This window comes from Phasianus colchicus, chromosome 1 (genome assembly GCF_987193195.1).
Source record: "Phasianus colchicus chromosome 1, bPhaCol1.hap1.1, whole genome shotgun sequence".
Classification (NCBI taxonomy): domain Eukaryota; kingdom Metazoa; phylum Chordata; class Aves; order Galliformes; family Phasianidae; genus Phasianus; species Phasianus colchicus.
Window position 1 is genome coordinate 89,507,723 of NC_143436.1, and position 22,018 is coordinate 89,529,740.

The 22,018-nt window shown below is 38.4% G+C and overlaps 1 protein-coding gene across 3 annotated transcripts; it reads right to left on the reverse strand.

Moving 5' to 3' along the window:
* Positions 1-1,101: 1,101 nt before the first annotated feature.
* On the reverse strand, positions 1,102-21,689 carry CD47 (CD47 molecule). Of its 3 annotated transcripts, XM_031613173.2 has the most exons (12): positions 21,523-21,688; positions 19,044-19,394; positions 17,714-17,761; positions 14,505-14,594; positions 11,836-11,937; positions 11,386-11,478; positions 10,942-11,037; positions 9,500-9,589; positions 8,207-8,238; positions 5,933-5,957; positions 5,289-5,316; positions 1,102-3,484 (listed from the first exon to the last, which is right to left on the reverse strand). In XM_031613173.2, the coding sequence occupies exons 1-11, from the start codon at positions 21,566-21,568 to the stop codon at positions 5,291-5,293; spliced, it is 999 nt and encodes a 332-aa protein (XP_031469033.2). In that variant the 5' UTR covers positions 21,569-21,688; the 3' UTR covers positions 1,102-3,484; positions 5,289-5,290. The 3 variants fall into 3 exon arrangements, with proteins under 3 accessions (XP_031469033.2, XP_031469035.2, XP_031469034.2); XM_031613175.2 differs by lacking the exon at positions 17,714-17,761 and having other exon boundaries at positions 21,523-21,689; XM_031613174.2 differs by lacking the exons at positions 5,289-5,316; positions 5,933-5,957 and having other exon boundaries at positions 21,523-21,689.
* Positions 21,690-22,018: the final 329 nt, after the last annotated feature.

Below are 22,018 nucleotides of genomic sequence, written 5' to 3' on the forward strand. Positions count from 1 at the left end.
TTCCAAGGTGTCTGGACAATTCAGTTCAGGTTTAGACTTGTTTCCTGGTTTACTTGACTGGAAGAATCTTGAGTATATGCATTTGTAATGATTGCATGGAGCTACTCTCCAACTTTTTACTTACATTTAGAACAGTATTATTTTCCCCTCCCTTGCAGATTGAAGCAAAAATTTTTCTGAGATTTCTGAGGATCGCTATCAGCTTACAGTTTACCCTTTAAGTTCATGAAGTGTGTGTAAGAATTTCACACGTAGAAAAGTTCTAAAACTTTTAACAGGTCAAAACTATGCTTTGTGGCTCACTTTCAAAGGAAAGTGCTGGTGGGGAATCAGAAAAGATTTCAAAAGAGGTCTTAAAGTAACCGCTGTGGCTTAAATTCCCTCTGAGCAGCAGGGAATGGCTAGCAATTCTCACAGCAGCTCAGTTCTACTGAAGTAGATAGAAGAGTGTAAACACTTCTACAGAACACTTTGAGCTCCCATTTCTCCACTCTGATGATTGCCAGACATCAGAAAATGTGGGAAGTATGGAGCAGTAGCACAAGTCTTTTATCACAGAAAAGTTAGTTCAACATTATGAAGACTACAAGCAGGGACTGTTCTGCTGTATTTTTTAAATTATACTAGGAGCTTCTGTTATTCACCAGCCCATATTTTCTCCCAAATCATATTCTGGTGACATCTGATGTTGGAAGATGGTCAGGCCAGATGCAAGTTATTAGAGGGCAAGCTACAAACTTCCTTCCCCAAAAGGATGAGCTTTTAGAAGAGAAATAAGATTTCTAAGACAAAAATAGCTGTAGCAACTTGTATAACATCAAGCACATTCCTGTATATCTGAAGTCACTGGGGAGAGACATGGTATAAAGGTACAGAGAAGAAGAGCTATGTCCAAATTTACAGAAGCAGTTATGTAAGTTAAACCACAGAATTGCTCAGGTTGGAAAAGACCTTAAAGATCATTGAGTCCAACCACAACCCTAACTCTAACAATCCTCTGCTAAATCATGTCCCTGAGCAGTACATCCAAACAGTTTTTAAACACATCCAGGGATGGTGACTCAACCACCTCCCTGGGGAGACAGCAACAAGAAAAATCTCTGACAAAAACAACTTAAAATGACTTTATTTCAGTATATTAGCACAATATTTACAAAATCATTTCATGTTTCATAAATAAAAACATATTCTCGATAAAGACTATAGATATTTAAAATGCCTATGCATTTATATATACACGCATACATACAAACACGAATGGTGTCATACAGTTGTGAACTTTGGTTTTAATTACTGGTGGGAAAGGGCTGGGCAGATCAATGACTTTTGAAACTCTCACTGTTAAATTTGCACCTCTAAGAAACCCAGAGGAGAGCCCTTAGCAACAGCACACTGGGTTTCTCTCATTTCTAGAGCAATTGATTCTGCAGGCTGTACACAGCCACTGAGTTCTAAATGTTTCAGTAGTACCCTAGTAACAGCCTGGCCTCATCACCACAGAGACACACAACGGATTCTACTGCATTTTCCTTTACAGTAGTTAACATAAAGCTATTATACGTGTTTGTTCTTTTTTTTTTTTGTAAGGCAGGATAGCTCAAGAGAATTCCAGTGTGTTTGTTTTGTTTAATTCCTCAACTGTTCTACTTACAACAAACCAAAAAGAATCATTAACAAACGAGGAGCAAATCTCAATCAGATTAAATTCCGATATCGAATTGTTAACACAGACAAACGTCTCCCATCTCTAGGTGGATCACTATGACTATGGAAAGACCTGTATTGAGAAGATTCATATACTAGGAGCTGAAATCTGATAGGAATATTCCCACTGACAAACAAGTAAATTGTATCTGCTTCTTAAACACTTTATCACAAATAACGCTCTACACTGCAGCCAATTTAACTTATTTTAGGGAGGACTGGACCAAGGGCTGCTTTGGTGGTTCAGTACCACAGCCTTTGCAAGAGGACTGCTAGAGTGAATATTCTAAGATCGGATACTTCCATTTCATTTAGTTGAATTTTTGATGCAAACTGCACTGAGACTTGGAGCCTGCATGTGGATGTCTGCAACACACAGCCACAGCATGGCTACAAACCCTTGCTTTGTAACATCCAATCCTGAAACTTGTTATAATAGTCAATACCCTTTAAGAAATGGATTTTATTATTACACTGCTGTTCAGCAACAGCTTTCTAAACAAAGTTGTTGTAAATCATTAGGAGAGAACCACATGTGCCTTTGAAATCAGCCTAGTACAAATGGGAGCTGGGGAGAAGTTTTCTGCAAACTATAAATGAAGTCCAAGAGAAGCCAGCTACATTGGTACAACTCTCAAAACAGCTGTAAAACACTAAAATCTCATGGAATGTGCAGGTTCTATAGAATCAATCCTATGTGAATTTTTATCTGTGCCACTTAAATATAACAGCAACTAAACCTCCTCGCTTCTCATCAACTCCTCCTACGCAAATTCTATTCTATGCATTTGTGACATAACACAAACACAAATTTGGGTCAGAAATGAAATAACTCCTATCTCCATTCAAGAAAAGAGATTTAAAAGTTGTTAAAAACACTAAAAGGCCAATTCAATTTCGTCTGAAGCATCAATGTGTTTTACAAATACACTCATTAAGAGAGCATGAAACTGTGTGTGGTTCCAGTACCACAAACTCCACAACATGAATAAACACACGAACCACATTCAGTGTAAAAATTACTAAATGCTCTGTAATTCCTGTGCTGAATTAGGCTCTGAAAGCTGAGCTGCTGCTCAAAAAAAACATAAGAGGCACTGAGAGCTCTCTCACCAGACTAAAGTATTGGCCACGACAGCATACGTGAGTGCTGTCTATTGACAGGAATGTTACCATTCTGTGGAATTAAGATATCTTGGTTAATCTCTTAAGGAGAGCTGGCAGTAAAATTTGCATTTATACAACTTTGTGTTTAAGCATTTTATTTTCATATAAAAATTCTGCTGAACGTTGGAAAAAGTATTTGTACAATCCCTGCTTCCTGCTTGTATCACATACATTACTACCATACCTTGCCCATGCACACAAATAAAGAAAACAATATTCTAAATGGTACTGCAATCTTTGGGCTGAGCAGGCCCATTATCAAAGCAGTGACTGATGACAATTTTTGAAAGTAATACCACTAAGTATACTGCAGGGAGATGCTGTAGTGGGCAAACAGTGCTTTTTATATTCTCACCCTCAACCACACCATATATACCATAACAAAAGAAATAAAGGTCACACTTGGGCAAACACGCACATCCCTTGCTACTGCTGCGACTATAGAAAATTACATCATTTATATCAAAAGCACTTTTGCCACACATGCAAAACAACAAGTTTCCTGAATTTCTTCTCTTTGAGTAGTGCATCTTCAAGGCCACGGCGTATAAACAATGGTGTACTTCTCACACATCACTCATTTCTGCAGTAGATTCGGTCTCTGTCTTTAATACTGAAAATTAAAGAAGATACATATATATGATTATTCGTAGAAATATTTTAAGCAGCAGCACTTTGAACTGTCCAAGTTACAACTTAAAAGAAAAAAAGCCTTTTTTTGTTTTCCCCTCTGTCAAAGTTTTCTCTTGTTTGAATGCTAAGGCAGAGTGGTAACTAATAGGCAACTGCTATTTCAGTCTCTTCACAACAGCAAAGTGGATGCTGTGCCTTGGAGTTCCACCTTACGCATAGGAATAAGCTGCAGTGGCTTCCAACTCTGTTTTTACTCCTAACACTGGTTCACTTCCACATGTCATGTTATGAACTAGTGTTGTTTCAACAACTGCTTTATTCCCTGCAGCATATGAGCAACTTTTCAAGGGGCAGTAAAAATCTGAAGAAGGTACAGCTCAAAATGTGCCTGCCTCTAGCATGGAAGTTAGAACCCTTAACTTACATCTGTAATACCCTTTTTTTTTTTTAAAAAAAAAAAAAAAAAAAAAAGAAGACATCCAACTTCCAAAGCAGACAAGGCAGTCAAGAATTTAACCCCATCTTAAAAAAAAATTCAGGATGAAATTGACGATTTGCAGTATCAGAGCTTTTGTGAGACCAATCTCAATGCTAAATGCAAAGGCAGGCTTTTATGGGCTTAAAGGAGATTTGAGAAGAAACAGTCATTCTAAATTTGGATCTCCAAGCAAAACGCTGTCTTGGCCTTGTGCAGTGAGCGGTAACTATATTGATCTTATCCTCATCTCACATCTTGAGAATGCAATGGACTGGTAAATATCTGTTTGCTTCCTGATATCAAACCATGGAATTGTCACTTCTGAAGCATGACCTACTTTCCACTCTGCCTGTCTACTCCAGTTCATACTGACTGGTACACATTTTCAACAATGTATTTAGCAGATACCAAACCAATGTAACTGGCCTTCAGACTGTAAAAATATTTCTATTTGTACTCATTTAGAAAGCAATCCTATAGTGCACTGAGATGAATCACACACTTGGCATAAGTACTCACAAGTAACATCTAGCAGTATGTGATATTTATAAAGCAGCCTGTTTTTAAGAAATCAGCTGCAGTACCTTGCTCCTTTACTATCATACGGTTAATTCATGCCTTCTAGATGTGACGCAAAAATATTTCAAAGAAATGAGGAGGCTTAATGTGGCCCTGCTCTTTATCTTGACTAGCAAATTGTTGTATTTTGATGCAGAAGCTTTCAGTTTAAGGTTTGGTGACGCTTTATGATAGGCTTGCTCAGTTTCCAGCAATAAGCAGAACTATCTATAGCATCAATGAGTGCTCTTTTATCCTACTCCCATTAAAGAGAAGGACAGAAAAGCATGAGTAAACATCTGCTTTAATTTCAAATCTAAGCATCTAACCTAAAATTTAAACTCCTAAATGAGACCAATCTGATGTTTAATAATATTTAGAATATTAAACAACTTCCACACAAATAAAATCACCCACACCCACAGAAGAGTACATGCATCTTATTAGACTGTATCAACAGAAAAGAAGCAAAGTACTTGACTTCTCACATTTAATCAAAACCATACTAGTCAACAGTTCTCTCACCAACCCATTGCCTTCACTGTTTAAAAATATACCTTTTCCCCCCATCAGAAAACACAAATTTAGAAAAATTCAGAAAGTATCTCTCTCTCTTGTCAACTAAATGTGATTTAACTAAGAGCAGCACCTGCACTGAAACCTCCCCTCCAAGCACTAGACTAATTCTAAACATCAAAATCCCCAAGTAAACATTACAAGAAATAGCTGAAGATGTAATTTGACTCACCATCATTCTAACATCACTCCTTTTGTATCTTTAAAAGCCAAGCAAATGGATTAGTAATAGAACAGACAAAGAAATACTTCACAATTAATGTTCAGATTAATTTTAAAATTAATTTTAGAATTTGCTACTACTGAGCATGCCAGTTAGTGAACAGAATAGCAAAATGATGTTTTTAGTCATCTGTTTCTCACTGTAAGTTTCCTGAATCTTAAGTGCTATCAGAGTTTCCCAATTCAGGGAAATATCAAAACTATAGTTCCAATATTGTTTTGAATGACAGGGCTAGATTTTGCTAGAATCACAAGTTTTCCACTAAAATAAATGCTTATAAAGTAGTATTAACACCACCTTTAAAATGGAAAGAAAAAAAAAGAGGGATGGGCACAATATACTGAGGTATTACAATTGTTCCAAAACAGCCCCCAAGTGATGGCACTGGCTAGAAGGAACAGCAGTGCAGAACAGAGGGTTTGGAGCTGCAGACATTATTTCAGCGAGAGATCAAACTTACTGACTCATGTATGTCAGTTTACATGGCTCTATCTGCCACCTCAGTGCTGTTGCATTGGGAACTACAATTATTTTATTTAACTACTTCTATAATTAATCCTTTAATTAGAAGGTAAGCCTTGAATATCACCTACCATTTAGTGGTTCTTCTACAGCTTTCTGCAAAACATTTAAAAATATATATATGTATAAAATGTCTTCATGTTTACTTTTGGCTCGCCACAGTTAAATTACTCTAATTGACATATACAGTAAGTAGTGATTCTACAAAAATTAAGAAAGCTGAATGTTAATAAAATTAATGACTACAATTTTCCCCTAAAATTAAATATCAGTAACTACATTCTCCAGATTATTTTTCCCCATTGTAATTTTTTCCTCAGATGCAATACCTCTAGGTGGCAGCAAAAGGTATTGGAAACACTATTTGTAACCCCTATAACCTACCAGATTATTTCTGCAATTTGATCAATGGTTAGGAATAAAACAGCATGACTAAAAAAAAAAAAGTAGTCAAGCAACTGAGTGTCACTTCCTCAGAAGGAAACATGCCACAGTTGTGCATTAGGTTTAGTAGATAATCATCAGAAATAATGCAAGCAAATTAGCAATTGGTTAAAATTGGTAGATATCAAAATACGCACCTTTTCCCCCTCAGCCTCAAGAAAGAATCAAGCATCATTTTGTAAGCATGCCCCACAATCAAAATGAAGCCCTCCACCGACAGTAAGTATTCGTTAGTCTTTAGATTACACAGAATAAAAGTGTTTTTTCAAAATTATTTCTCATCTGTTCATTACCTCAAAGCAAAAATGCTGAACAACCCTTAGTGGAAACAAGCAACGCATCAACACAATTTTCACTGTGACTTCTCTAAGTTGATGGGTACAAATTGTCACCCAAATTCCTCTGACACTAACCTAACCACTAACTTAAACTACAAGTGTGTTTTTAGTGGGCAGAGCCTTTAGATTTTATTCCTGTCTCCAATTCAGAATAAAATGATGTTCACGACATTATAATACATTATGGCTGTTTCTTTAGTTGCCAAATCCTTGCTGCAGTATAAAACCATCCCACGAAGAAAACAGCTCAAAGAGAAACAGCCACAAAGGATGTTGTTATCTCACATGTTGATTTGTATATCAAAGCTCATTTACAGAGAAAAACTAAGGAAAAAAACGCCACCTCTTGCTCTGTTTGCCTTCATTTTACAAGTAAACACAAGCATTTTAAAAGCAGGCAGGATTGGATTGCATTTTGACTGAAGTGAATCTGTAATATACTGTTAAGAATGAGAAGTGCCATGAGCTTTGTGAACCTCCTCTTTTTCTCTCTTCTTTAAGAAAATATACATATATAAAAAACTACAAGTTCCACGTACTTCCCTAAGTAAGGTGACAAATCCTCTGAAATACTATTATTTAAGTGGAAATGGACAAAAAAAAAAAAAAAAATCAAAGAATAAATCAATTTCCCTCCATTATCAGCTCTCCTACCTCACTAATAAGACATGTCTTTATTCAACAGTCCAGTCTAAGGCTAAACTGAAATAGAGACCTGAGAATGCATCTCAAATAATGGCTGGCATCTACAAAAATTAAGTGTGCCACACTCCTCACTACAACAGAGTTTTATCGATACTTTACATTTGTTCCTTTTTACTTGCTTCTGCAAAACTTCAGAAATAGGGAGTTTACATTCTTGGACCCCTAGGAAATACTGCATCATTCTGTGAAAGTTACTGTTTCAGGAATTATTATTCTAGAAAATGTGTGAAGATGTGTGAAAAAAACTTTTTGTTGTTGTAGAAAAAAGTACTTTTCCATTTGTTCTGTGTGACCTAAAGACAGATGCTCTGATTTCAGATTTTCTCATCAAATTAAGAGGCATTAAAGGAAGATCAGAAAAGATAAAGGCTATAGCATTTGTATAGATGGGAATTCAGTAAACATCAAGGGTTCTGTAATAAAAGGCCATGGAGAAAAATAACCCAAAACCCTAAACCTTTCTCATCAGCCACCTATATAAAAACCAAACAAATGAAAGTGTTATGCACTCACCTTCATGGAAAAAAAAACAAGCATTAACCAATGGTCTTTATAAATTCATGCCTAAGAGTGCATTGTAGACACCAAACTTCCATTCACATTCACCACCTTTTTGTGACAGCCCTTCAAACTCTGAGCACAACACTCGATAAGGGTTGCAATTACAGTACTGTAAGACGCACTCAATAGGGACAATGAAGACCACCAACTCACTCAACATTAGACATCTGTTACACAGCCAGAACTTTTGCTTGCTACCAACCTGGTCTGAATTCGAACTAGTGAAGAAAGGCTCAGTATCTCACTAAAATCCCCTGAGCCATCTAGTCACCCCAAATTTATTAATTTTAAGCTTACCCTTGGAGTTTGATGATCTTTCATTCTGGAACCTATAACAACAAAAATTTTTTAAAAGAAAGAACAAATGATCAACCAAATAGAAGTATCTACTGGTTTAACTTGGAAGAGCAGCAACACAAAACTGCAGCTTCCTCTATCCGTATCTATTTAATACTACCTCTGAATTCCAAGCGCCTCTAAGCGCTCCTCTGTTTAGGAACTAAATATTTATGTGCAATCTACTATTTCACTGAAGGCATTCAGCTGTAAAAATGAGTTACAGTACATATTTTTCTTAGTGCTTATTTTATACAAACTTTGTAAATGGCTCAACATCAAAAACAACTTTCATTGTTGAAAGGCTTTGCCTCATGCTTTGTCTTCATCTCAGTTACCAGATATTCCATCTTCTGTCTTATATTCTTCTTTAATAGAATCCCTCCTGTTCTCAGGGCCTATTATTTCTGACCATGACAAACATGGTGTGTACATACTGAACTGAGATGATCACATAATTCACTGCAGACTAGGTGACGGTACAAACCAGCTCAACTCTGGAAGCAATGCATCTTCAATTGTATAGTTCTGAATCCAAACTGACAAGCTGTTTGAAGAGCCTTCATTCACAGCTTGAAGCAAACAAAGCTTCTCTGCTCTCTCACACACAAATTATAAAGCCCACATAGCGTTACGCTGTGGTGCACCAGCTTAGAGATGTCTGCACCACATTCCATCACACAGCATTGATATGTTTTATCTTACTTAGCAGGCCTGACTGGATTTTATACCTTCAGGTCTTTCCTCTTTTTGAGATCTGGTGACCAGACCAATTTCTGAAACAAAGTGTGCTATTTTTGCTCCTGGCAATAAGCACAAGAAAACCAGAATTCACTGAAACAAAAGTCCTCGTTCAAACTGCTCTTATTTTAACCTACATCTAACCTGTGGAAATCATTAGGTAGATACTGCTGCTTCAAATTCATATCCTGCACATATCTACAATAAGCTGTTATCTACACCACCTGTAACCCTCTCCACAGAGTTCTTGAAATTCTTTTGCTCTTTTAGCACTAGGCAGCTGTGTAAATGCAGCTTAAACTGAGATATCTTACAGCTGAAACACACTTATTATAACAGACTCGGCTTTCCTAATATGTCTGAAGTTTTATTTTTTACTCAAGATACTCCACTGTCTCTGTGAAACAAAAGCCAACTTAGTCAACTTTTCAGCAGTTTTTTTTTTTAAAAAAACTATGTAATTGTGAAATCTAAAATAAATAAAATTAGTGCAGAATATTGGATGCTACTTACAACTATAGACATAAACCAGAGCAAGAAGATCCGCAACAGCCATAACAACTAATCCGGCAATTACAACAGACAGGAGGACTGAAGGACAGGCTGTTAAAAAAAAGAAAAACATCGTATCAACTGACAAATAACAAACTTTATAGAAGTAAATGAATACTCAAATAAGCTCCATAAAAACAGAAGTGACTAATTTTTTTTAAACCCCTCCCCTAACTGCTTTTGCATCTGAGGCCTTAAAGGGGGACACAGTAACTACCTATGAAATAATCCTGGGATGGGCTCTTTCTAGTGACACTTAAAGGACACTGAGCTGAACTTACAGCAACAGAGCTAACATCTACCCTGTAAGACCTGTGAAAACGTCCTCCTGGAAAGGGTGTGAATTTCTCTTTGAGCACAATAAAACCATCCCCCATTTTGAATCACTTTAGAACACTTCACCTATGAGGAATCTCCTATAGCTCTATTTCACTTTTACATACTACTAGACAACACTTAGGTGCTCCTCACAAATATTTCCACAAATAATAAACAAAAGACTCAAATGAAATCTCCATTGAAAGGTCCATAATTTCACTCAGAATGGAGAAACCTTTAGGACCCATTGCAAAGAGAAACTTTTCCTTTACATCTCCAATCAGATAAATGATTAAAAGTGTCTTCATGAAGCGATAAATCAGATGTACCAGTGCCTTGAATGAACCTGAGTATGTATGCTCCAACTAAACATACAGCTAAGGATAGCTAATTCTAAACTCACTCTCTCTTCAGTTGCTGGGTTTTCTGGTGGCCTTTTGGGTAGGGAGGACAAAGAAGGGGTAGAACAAAGGAAAGGGTACAGTTGGTGCTCCTTTACATCAGTGGTTGATTTTCTCAGAGCCAAAACAAGATGTCAGCCACTACTAGGCTTAAATAGTTCAAGAATGCTTCCAAGTTTACTGTTTCTGTATTTACCTTAAGTGGTTTAATGCTACCTCCCAGCAATTCAGTTACAATTTGCAAACAAGCAGAGATTAACAACGAATTTCTGGATTTATTTGTTAAACATCAGGAAACAGTTATAGCTCCACTTGGGATTCGTCTGTTTTGTTTTTAAGTGCTTTAGGTCTGTCTTGGTGATAAAGTTCAGTGGTTGTTTCAGGTGATTCAGGATGCAACTAACTACTGCAAAAACTAAAACAATTTTTAAAAAATTATTCTTAAGGTAGTTGCTCATAAAATGCAGTCATGTCAGATATACAACCAAAACTGATAACACAATAGTGCCTTTAGGCCATTCTTCTTTCACCACATAAAGGGGCATTAACAAAGTAGCCCCATTCACATGAATTACTTGCTAACATTCAACATACTGAAGCTATTTTCATAGTATTTTTGTGTTAGAAATAAACATCAGGTACAAATAAAACTAAAAAGACACTTTTAGAAGATAAATTGCTTACCTGAGACAGACAGTGCAAAGCCAACCACAGCAACAATGTAACCCACAACTTGAAAGCTTATCAGAGCATACCCTTTGTGCGTTAGATCGTCCAGAACTGGAAAAGAGAGAGGGGAAAAGAAGAAACTTGTCATTTTTAAATTTCAGCTACAGAGTTACTGAAGGTAGGTCATTCACACAATGAAAACCCAGGTTCTCCTAGATCCCAAACTCAGCCGGTTGGTGCAGGGAAAAACCTGTGCAAGTCACCCAGGGATCCTGCATTGTGTGTAAGTTAAACATTTTGTTTTGAGATACCATGAAGGTCAAGAAGCCAGCATGCTATCATAGCACCTACTATCTACTTATAAAAAAGTGAAATAGTATGCAGATTATGTGAATTATGGAGGGATACTCAGCTTTTCTACCAGAACATTCTGGAGTTGGTGAATAAACAAATACTCACCCATTTTAAATATAGAATATTGAAGCACCATCAGCATCCCAGCAGGTATTACGGTAAAAGCAAGACCAATTTGATTCATGCTAATACTGCCATCTGCAAACAGTTGTACAGAAATCAGAAAAAACAGAAATCCTTTGTTCAAATAAAGCACAAAGTAAAAATGGAGAACATCAAATGTTCAGGGTCCTCAAGAATCCCAGTTCCCCTAATATTTATCCAAGTCAGCAGCACAGAAAATAGAAAACAATTTGGAGTCTGCACCCCCTCCCCATGAACACCTATGAAGGCCTGATATTCCCAGTTCTGTTTCTGTTGTATTCTAGAGTTTTCTTCATTGTAAAATTAGTAGATGGCAGTTAAGAGGTGGCAACTAACTTCATACAACAGTACGGAAGAGACTGATCTGTGTTCTTATTCCCTTAACCTAGGAAGGCAGTTTTGTATGCTTACCTTGGATAAAAAGCACGACAGCTACAACAGCAATGACTGTGAAGATGCTACAAGCTATAGTAATGTGCTTTTTCTTCTTACGTACAGTTTCACATTTGAATGCTTAAAAACAAAACCAAAAGAAAGAGCTTGAGGATGCTGATCAGACATACAGATTAGCACACAAAAATATGCACTTTGTAATAAGACTGTTTTCATAAAGAACTCCTAAGACTTAAAACTGTAATTATCATTAAAAGTTCATTTGTTTTCATTGTTTGATATGGTCAATATGCCTTACTAAGATAAGTGAAACCTGGGACCACTGTTTTGGTTAGAACTCTTAATTCCACCTCCAGGTGCAATGCTATCAAAATAACTCTGGGCCATGGTGCAGGTTAATTCAAGAAGATGAATTATTGACATTTAATTAATACTATAGCAAATTCATTACTCTGGTGAGCATCAAACATGGATTCAGAAATTCTCTTCCCAGTGACACTGTGCAACCTTGGATGCGCAACAGGATGATATTCCTGTCTCACCAGAATGTTTTGGGGATGAGTATGTAAGAATAATCTACATATAGCTGCCACCTCAGCAATGGTTGATTCCACTGAAGGCTTTCAAACCAGCAGCACTTGGGAAGTCTTTAAAAAAGAAGGAACAGTACAAAAATATAAATATAAATATAGAAAGCTAACCAGCCACATCTGTTTTTCTCCTGCCCTTAGCACTGCTAGAAGTAACAAAATATGAAGTGCTTGCTGCAAGCTTGAAAATTCATTTACCAACAGTCTTGGTGTATAATGAAGTCAGTAATCACTAGCAGGGAACCAATACAGTAAATAACTTCAGAAGAAATAACAAGGAGCATGTATAAAGTTAACATCCTCCTCACCATGTTAAAACAACATCAAACTACCAGGTTAAAATAATTTAAAGAGTACACACGACAGAGTTTTAACTACATACGAGTTACCAAATGTTCTTTCTTGTAACTAAAACTCATTCATCAACATTCACATTGCCTAACAGAACAGGGCCCCAGCCACACTCCTAAATAAGACCACCATTTAAACCAACAACTTAATTTGAAGCAGTAGCAGCAGTAGAAAAAAAAAAAAATCCTGCATACCTGTGCTATAAATTGCTATTCTTTCATATTACAGAAACTCTTGACAAGGAAAGTTAGACTCAAATGCAAAACTAAATAATGGATACTCTCAATTCCTCAAAGTTAATCCTGGAGGAAAACCAAACTAACAGAAAAACCCCAAACAGAAAAAAAGAACACTCTCTACCATCCCCCCAAAACATATAATTCATGGTGACACACAGAAGGAAACACCCAGTTTAATAAATACATTTGTTCCAAATGACAGTTAAAGGTACAGCACAGCATCAGTGGATTCACAGGTTAATTAAAATACTGCAAACTATAAGGGAAAAAAACAAACAGTAAGTACACCCACAGTTAATTAGTTGGAGGTAGTGGGTTTGCTTTTCCCCAGAGAAGTCAGAGCTTGCAATAAAACCAAGCAGGCTCAACTTACTCCTGTAAAATGATTGCTTCTCCATGGATACATATCCATGGTTATCCTAGGACAATTATCACTTTGCTCTCAAAATGCTAAAAAATGTGCTAGTTCTGGTACAAATGACAGTTTCAGAACATATCACAGCAGACCAGAGTCTTAAATCACTATGAACAACAATGAAAAAATATCAGGAATCTAACATTCTGGAAATAAAGTCAAAGATCTCTACATATTAGTTTTCAACCTTTGACCACAGGTGGACCTTTGAAGGTTCACTTATCACTGTCAGAGGTTCGTGAGAAGTTACCAAAGCAAAGTATATCTAGATAACTGAATGTTATAACTATAAATCACTCTGAATGCGATTTTCCATTATTTCCTATGAACCTGACTCTAAGCAGAAGCCTGCAAACTGAAAAAGGCTGAAAAAGCTCAAAGACTGATGTAACAAATTATACCTCAGGGAACTATCTAAAACAGAGTAAGACATAAAGCACTCCCTACACCGCATACATGTTGGACACTGTTGTGTGAAGAATGCCCAAGGATTTCTGACACAGATAGATGCACTGCCTCTGAAAACTTCTAAGAAAATTATTGATGTTAGTGTTAAAATTATAACTCTGCCAGTGCCAAGAAATTAATGTATAATTTTATGTGAAGAGAGAATGAAGTTCCCCTAGCATTGATTTTACAACCATAAAATGAAGATATTTCTGCTTCCAATCATCCAGTAATGTCAAGGTGAACAAACAGTGAAATAATGCTTCCTTGTTTTAGTCAAGAACAATAGATTATCAGCTTCCATACATGCAAAAAAGGTTCTAGTTTGAAACAACATTGGCAGCAAAAACATTACCATACAGGTAGACTAGCTCTGTAAAAACCAGACCTTTTAGGCTGTAATACTTTACCTTCAACAAATAAATGTAAATAACAGTTCAAGTGATCAGGAGAAGATTCCAGAACAAACCAAACACTTAATTATTTGACAAAGCTTACATAGTACCCCACTGTGTATTATCTGGATCAATTCTACCAGACATTCTTCTAGATTTAGGCACCACCTTTCAACCTGCACAGATGCCTTTACATAAGCAATCTGAGGACAAATCAATAGCTGCAAAGAATTAAAGAGTCAATACTCACCAATAACACCTAACTGAGCCCAGCAAAGAACAATAATGAAGACCAGCAACACTGCGATGACAATACTTTGGATTAGGTCGAACTGTCGTTCTGGAGAATAAACAAAGAAAAATGGTAGGAGGAAAACACATACAAAAATTACTAGCTTTACATGTATTGCTCCTTTTAGAATATCCTCTAGACTGTTTAAGATGGTATTTAATAGTTAGCCTGTTATAAGTCTTAATGCTATGAAAGCCGTGACTTTTACCTATGTAATTTTCACTCTAGTCTTGTGTGACAACCTATTTTTTTCACTATTTCTACTTACTGTACCATTTGCAAAGTGAAGGTCCTAAACTCCAGTGCAATGGAGGATGTGTTTATAATATAGTGTGGCAGCACAAGCTAGCTAGCTTGTGGAACTGCCAAATAACACAGAAAAATTGTATATTTGGCTAACTGTGGAAGTTAGGCAAGAATGATGTCCAATATGAGGCCTCCCCAGCTGCTCTACTCTATTCCCAACTGCTACAATTCCTGAAAAACATCCAGACATGTGATGAGGAACCAGCCTACGTTAGAGGGAAGCATTGCTTCGTTAATTTTAGAAATCACACATTTTCCTTCAAGTCTTCCAATCATCATCCTTTTAGCTTTGCTCGCCCCGTGCATTTTGGACGCCTTCGGGTTGTTCAGTCACTCGTGCTGCAAGATCGTGCAGGCCACCATCCAACATGCAATTCTGAAAACATCTCCATTGAACTGGAAAACGCAGTTGATTCTGGTGTCTCTGCAGATAACGTCATTTAAACTTACACGGCGAAAGCCAAGGCTGTCTTCTCTTACATTATACTTCCCACTGCTCCTCTGCCTCCACATTCAAAGAAATGTGGAATGCAAAGAAATGCCTAATCTTCATTTAGGTGCATACTCCTTGCACTTACTCTCCACATTCATTTCAAAACTCTACCTGCAGCTCCAGAAACATGGGAATTAAAGTAGCAATACCTCACAACTTCCAAAGGCAAGTAATACCTTGAGGACAGACTGAAATTCATAAATTCCATAGAGAGCAAGTTTAAGTAGAAATTAAAGACTTGATTATATATATTTTTTTGGCTCAACTGTTCTGTTAAAGACAAGATTCACATTTCTAAAGCAACAGTAATACCTAAAAGGAAGGAAAGAATTATTTCATGGCAAGACAATACTTTTCCACACCAAATCCCTGCTTCCAGCCCTACCCCTCCTTCCCCCCTCCCTCCCAAAATGAACAGTACTACATGCAAAGGTATATCAATTTTTGCAGATTATTTAGAAAAGGATGGTAAAAATCAGCATGTGAAAGGTATGCATTTCAGGAATACTTTATCCTTATTAGAAAGTCTTACCTTTGCATTTGACTTCTCCCAAATTTTTGTCTAAGTAAGTCAGCCTTCTGGCTCACATTCTGCCATTCACATTTCTCACCCTGTGTTAACGCTCACACCCAGCATAAGGAAATGATTCTTACAACAGCAGCTGTTGCAATCCAGAGCAAGTTACCATAATACCCAGACGTGGCATGTGTTATCTGGACACATGCCAGTGCACTATACTATTGCTACAGGGAATATATAACTCTAGTTACAGGCAACATATTTCCCAACAAATTAGAATTTGCCTTGCAGTAATGACCTCCTGTTAGTAATAACGTAACTGAAGCAAAGGGCTTCAGCAGAAATTCAGTGCAACTGTGGCACTGACACAGAGATTAGTCCTCAAACTGATAAAATACCAGGAAAGCAAGTCTGCAGCCTTCTGGTGCCAATAAACACCTCTTAGTATTGGTCTTAAGCTATATTGTTTTGTGCTAAGACACTACAGGAATGTCTCTTTGAAAATATCTAGTGCTACTAATTCACTGGGACTACAGACCACCTTAAGAAACAGGCTCTGTAGCCAGCATGGGCTTGTAAAACCCAGGAGTTCAATGTCTGGTTAAACAAGTTAAAGAAACTGGCATTGGTACAGGATCCCAAGAATGGAGCTCTGTAGTACCATAGTCAAGGCATGGATGCCATGACAATTATTACTGTTTTTGCTTCCTTAGGAGACACATAAGATATATCACAGTTACAACATAAATGCAAGGAAATTAAAAGATACTACAGGCAGAGAAATGGAAGAATATCTGTCAACTTTCTTATGATAAAAAAAAAACAAAACCTTACCTAACTCATTACATTCCAGCTTTTTGCTTTATGTGCATTAAAAAAAATAAATAACCAATACTGAATAGCAACTTGACCGCAGTGTTGCCATCCTTTGGATAAACCAAACCCTGCAGGCAAGTCTTGGTGACAGTGCTTGATGCAAAGCAATTACGCATGAATTGAAAGCAAACAGATCTGCAGGCTGAGAAGTAGCACCACTTGCAGGTGGCATTACCACCTACTTTAAACACACAGAACAGAGAGGTAGCCACAAAGCTTGCTGGTATGTGTTAGGATTTCAGGCTGCAACATGGGAGCACTAAGCGTGGTCAAGTCTTGGAGTCTAAAAGCAGTCTGCGTATGGAGATGTTCACAATATTGTTGGCACAAGCAACATGCAAATAAAACAGCTACACACATTTTCTTGCTAATACATTTCACTTCATCTGGAGCTTCACAGTACTCAAACATCTGTGTAAAAACATTTTTTTTTGAAAGCCAACGTAAGGAAGCCAGCTCCAAATTAATAAGACTTCCAGACTCGGCAGGGAGTGGGAACTCATACATTAGAAACCACGTTCTTATATGGCTAATAGCCTATGAAGATACTTGCTCAGGAAAAAGCGTGGCATAAAAATCTTGCTCACTTTGCCACCCACTTCCTATGAGCATGCTTTCTGCAAAGTGAAGTGGAGAATAGTTGGCTCTAATAACATCGCCTCTGTAAAAACAATTGCAAAGCATTAGTAATAACAGTGTGAGCTCACTGCTCAGAAACGACAGAGAGTAGACTAATTCAAGATGGCTGTTGCTCACTAGCCCACTTCAAAGCTCCCTTCCTGTACTGTACCTCCTCCTCAGGAGTCTCTCTAGAACAAATTCCAGAAGATTACGCATAAGATCTTAAACAATGGAGCAAGGAGCTGTTTTAGCTTCAGTTAAGCCCTCAAATACAAAGAGTAAATTTAAAATATTTTCTAGTATATTCTCTAAAAGCTACCATAAGCTTGCAACTAGAAATTCTTCACTAACCACACTTATCCACTGGTGTTGGAGGTTTTTCCTCGTCGCAACTGTCAACTAGAAAATGAAATTAGAAAAGTTACATCAGTTTCCTGCTTTGTAGACTTTATACCTCTTTCAAAGTTCTAAGCATAAAGGCTAAAAAAAAAAAAGCTAAAAAAACCCCAAACAATAATGAAATCACATGCTGTATCATATGCAATATTTTATTAAAATAATCACTGACCTCTCTTACAATTTAAAAAACAAAAGGTGGCTGTAGCCCTCTCAGTTTATTTCAGGATTACATCTGTTTTGCAGTGCATACAATTAACTCTATAATTAGGCCCAGCTGTAAACGACACAGATGTCTGCAGCAGGACACAAGTAGCATCTGCTTGATATTCAGAGATAGTTTCAGCATTTGTCACTCAGCTAAGAGCAAGAAAATATATCCTAAGACAATTCCACAGTGGACAGGTAAGACTCCACATGAACATGCTATGTATGTACTTGCTATGCACATGCAATGCGTTCAGTTCTGAAAAACCTTCTAGCAGCAAGAAAAAAGTGCGCTGCACAGAGCAGATAAACAATACACACCTCCAGTGCAAACCACCTCTACCAGAACACTTGACAGACTGAATGCGTATAGTAGATACTGTTATTCAACAGCTAAGGCACTAGAGCACATGGGCAGCATCAGGCAAAAGAAGGTAAAATGGCTCACAAACAAGAAAGTCATTGTTTGGTCACCATTATTTTTAATCTAACATTGTTAGATTAAAGCAAACATTTAATGCAAGATAATCCTAATGACTTAGCAGCTACTAGTACCTTTTCCAACTTCACCAAAAAACAGTGTGCCTTTAGATCAAGTTTTAGAGTTCTTATGAAAAATTTCTATTAGTTCTACTCATGTTTTTTTTCCAACACAGCTAAAGATTGCAAGATGTAATGCATTAAACATATGATCTCTGCTGCCACGCTGATGGACGTATCCATCCCAGTATGACAAAGATATTAAGAATATGTTTTAATATGTAACATAATAACCGAAGGGTGCTAGAAATGTCACCAACTATATAAACTAAAATATGTGGGAAAACAGATTTCATCATATCTGACAGTTAATCTTCAGCCATTACTACACAATGAAAAAATGTGTTCAGATCTTCCCCCCAGAGACACTCCCCTCTAACTTAACACAAAATAACATTCAAGCTAGAAAGCCCGGATGTTACACTTTGGATATTTTCGGTTTCAAGAAGCAATACTTTTACATTCATTAATTTCCCTTTCCCATAAAATCTTGTCTTTCACTCCCAATAGATCATGTAAAAAATGACAGATAACTCACCCATGTGAGTTCTAAGTTCCATCTTTGTTTCTCCTTCTCTGTTTAATTCTGTTACTTCACAACTGTAATTTCCATCCGTTGCTTCTGCATTTTTAAGTCGTAGCGAGGCAATGCCCTTAGATAAATCCACCTTAGAAAGGAAGTTAGCTGATGGAACCGAGTCGTGCCTGTAAATGTGCTGTTCTGGTCCATTAAAAGAAAAAATTACTTGTCCTTGTCTCTTCCACGAAACATGCATGCTGCTGTCATTGTTCTCATTTAGGTTAATCACGATGCAAGGTAAAACCACTGTATCATTACAGGCATATTTTTCAACTAAATCTACTGCATTAAACACCAGCTGGGTGGAACCTGGAAAGAAAAATGAAAACAGACACATTCAGCATTAGTTCTTAATATGCAAGAGATGAAAGAAACAGAAGAAAAAGCGTGACAACGTGATACTTGGGAAAATAAAAACTCTCTCATTGAAAAAAGAAGAAAAACTCTGCTTTAAGGGAATAACAAAAGAAAACATCCATGTAACGTGCAAATATCACAGTTGATCATGAATTAAAAATAGTAGTAAGACTTCGGGCTGCCACCTCAAATACTTCCCCAAAAATGCCATGCAGAGAAACACTGCACTGAGGCCTGGTTTCTGCACTGCATGCACGTAACACTGACCACAAGCAATTCCAACGATGTTCCAATTCTTGCTGCTGAGAACACAGCTATCTAGAAATGGAAGTGCAGCTCCATCCACCCCACACAGCATCCCTTACAGCTCATTAAGGGCTGGAAACATTTCTACCTCTATACTTCTCAGAGAACGAAGGCAAGGCAGCTTAATTGAAAAAAAAAAAGTTGTAATTTGTTTCTCTCTCCAGGTGGAGCCAAAAGCCTGCAGATTGAGCACATTTCTTTCATTTCCCCTTTCCTGCCCATTGGAGGAGCATACATAAAGTAAAATGCAAGACACGATTCTTAGTATTTGAGCATATAGCAAACAAAGCTGGAAGTAGAATTTGTAACAATAGGTTTCCTGTTACATAAACCGTTGAAACTAATGCATCTAGCAATATCATCCAGTGGAAAAAAAAAAAAAAAAAATCAGTGTTATCATTTTATCGCTGCCATTTCTAACCTTTTTCTCCCCCCATAGTTCTAAAAGGGCATTACTAACCACTGTTTCAAGAAGGACTCAAATTCAGTGCTGATATTCGATCTGAAGATCCACTCATCAGTTCTATACAAGAAGTATAATGCCAGCATTACACAGGGGATCCGAAGGAAGGTTAACTGAATTAGCCTGATGGCCAAGCACGAAGGCTTTCAATTCTTCCTTCCCCATGTTTTCAATCATATATACAAAACCACAGCTCAGTTCAACAGCAGTCGCTCCCGGAATTCCCAGCAGCATGAATCATTTGGAACATCTGACTATATTTGCCTGATAAAGCCCAAAGGTGAGAAAAGACGGCCACTTACCGTAGTGCAACACCACCCTTAACTGTAAGCACACTCATGTGCACCCTGCAGTGAGTCAGTCCAGTGACTTCGAATCACAGAATACCCTGGGTTGGAAGGGACCCATAAGGATCATCGAGTCCCGATACTCACATGTCTGACACAGAGTCTTCTGTGTCATGTCTGACATAGTCTTCATGTTCTCAAACCAGTCAGAGGCTACTACTGACTTACCAGAGCTTGTAATTAACAGATTAGGGTAGTATGGTCAGGTTGCGGTTAGACTTGATGATCTTTAAGGTCTTTTCCAAGCTGAGCAATGCCATGATTAAACACACAGTGTGCATAACAGCACTTTACAGTGAATTAATATTCCTCCATCTACACGTCGTGCTGCATTTTTAGCCATGTAACTCAAAAAAAAAAAAAAAAAAAAACCAGAAAGAAAGAAAACAACCGCAAAACTGTACTCAAATTGAACACGATGGACTGAGGCAAGAATTTCTACCAACCTCAGAAAGGATGACTGCACACAGTTAGAAGCTCTCGAGCTTCCACTGTCCTTCCAGGAACAGACTTCGTGTCCCCTCCCTCCACTTTAAGCCTACAATAACTTAACCCCGTATTAATTTTTTTTTTTTATTTTTTTATTTTTTTCCTGTTTTGCTCCCCTTTAGAGCTCACACGTTCGCAGGACGAATCAACACCCCGCGCTGGCCCCATTTCAGCGAGAAAAACGATTTTCAACTAAAGGAAGCCAACTCAACCATCTCAGCGTTCACCACAGCCGATACACTCCAATCCTTTTCAAGGAGCCGTAAGAAACCGACGGCGATTTCCACACGGGGCGGCGGGCAGCAGCCGATACCCGGTTCCGCCCCAGTTCGGCTCCCAGCAGCTCCCCGCCGAAGCTCCCGGCCCCTCCTCCCCGCCGTTTCCCCCGGGTAGCGGCCGCGCCGTCTCCCCTTTTCTCACAGCACAGCCCCGCGCCAGCGGCCGAGCGGGGGTCTGGGTCTCCGTCCCCACCCACCTGCGCCCAGGACGGCGAAGAACGTTCCTGCGGTCAGCAGCCACATGGCGGAGCGCCAGCGAGCAGCCCGGCCGATCACCAACCAACCTCTAGAGCCGCCGCCACCGCCGCAGCGGGAAAGCGAACGGGCTGGAAAGGCGCAGCCGCGCAGAGAGCGGGGCGGGGCGGGGCGGCGTCTGTCATGAGGGGCGTAGCAAGCCGCCCACTGGCCCCTGACGCTCACTAACGGCGGTTCTGCTTAGGGGAGTGGTCAGGTCTCGCTATCTGTGACCCTGGCGCAGTTTTTCTCCTCCCGCCTTTCCTAGGAAACCGGGAGTCGCCCCGCGGGAGCGGCTGAAGCTCAGAGCTCTGTAGATGTGTTTTTCACACGAGCGTCATTTCCTAGTTTCACCGCCCCGTTCCTCCAGCTCCGCGGTGGCGGTTCGCAATCCCCCTTCGCACCGCGGGCGGGCCGACGTGGCGGTGGTGCCGGCCGTGCTGACCCGCGGCGGGCTGC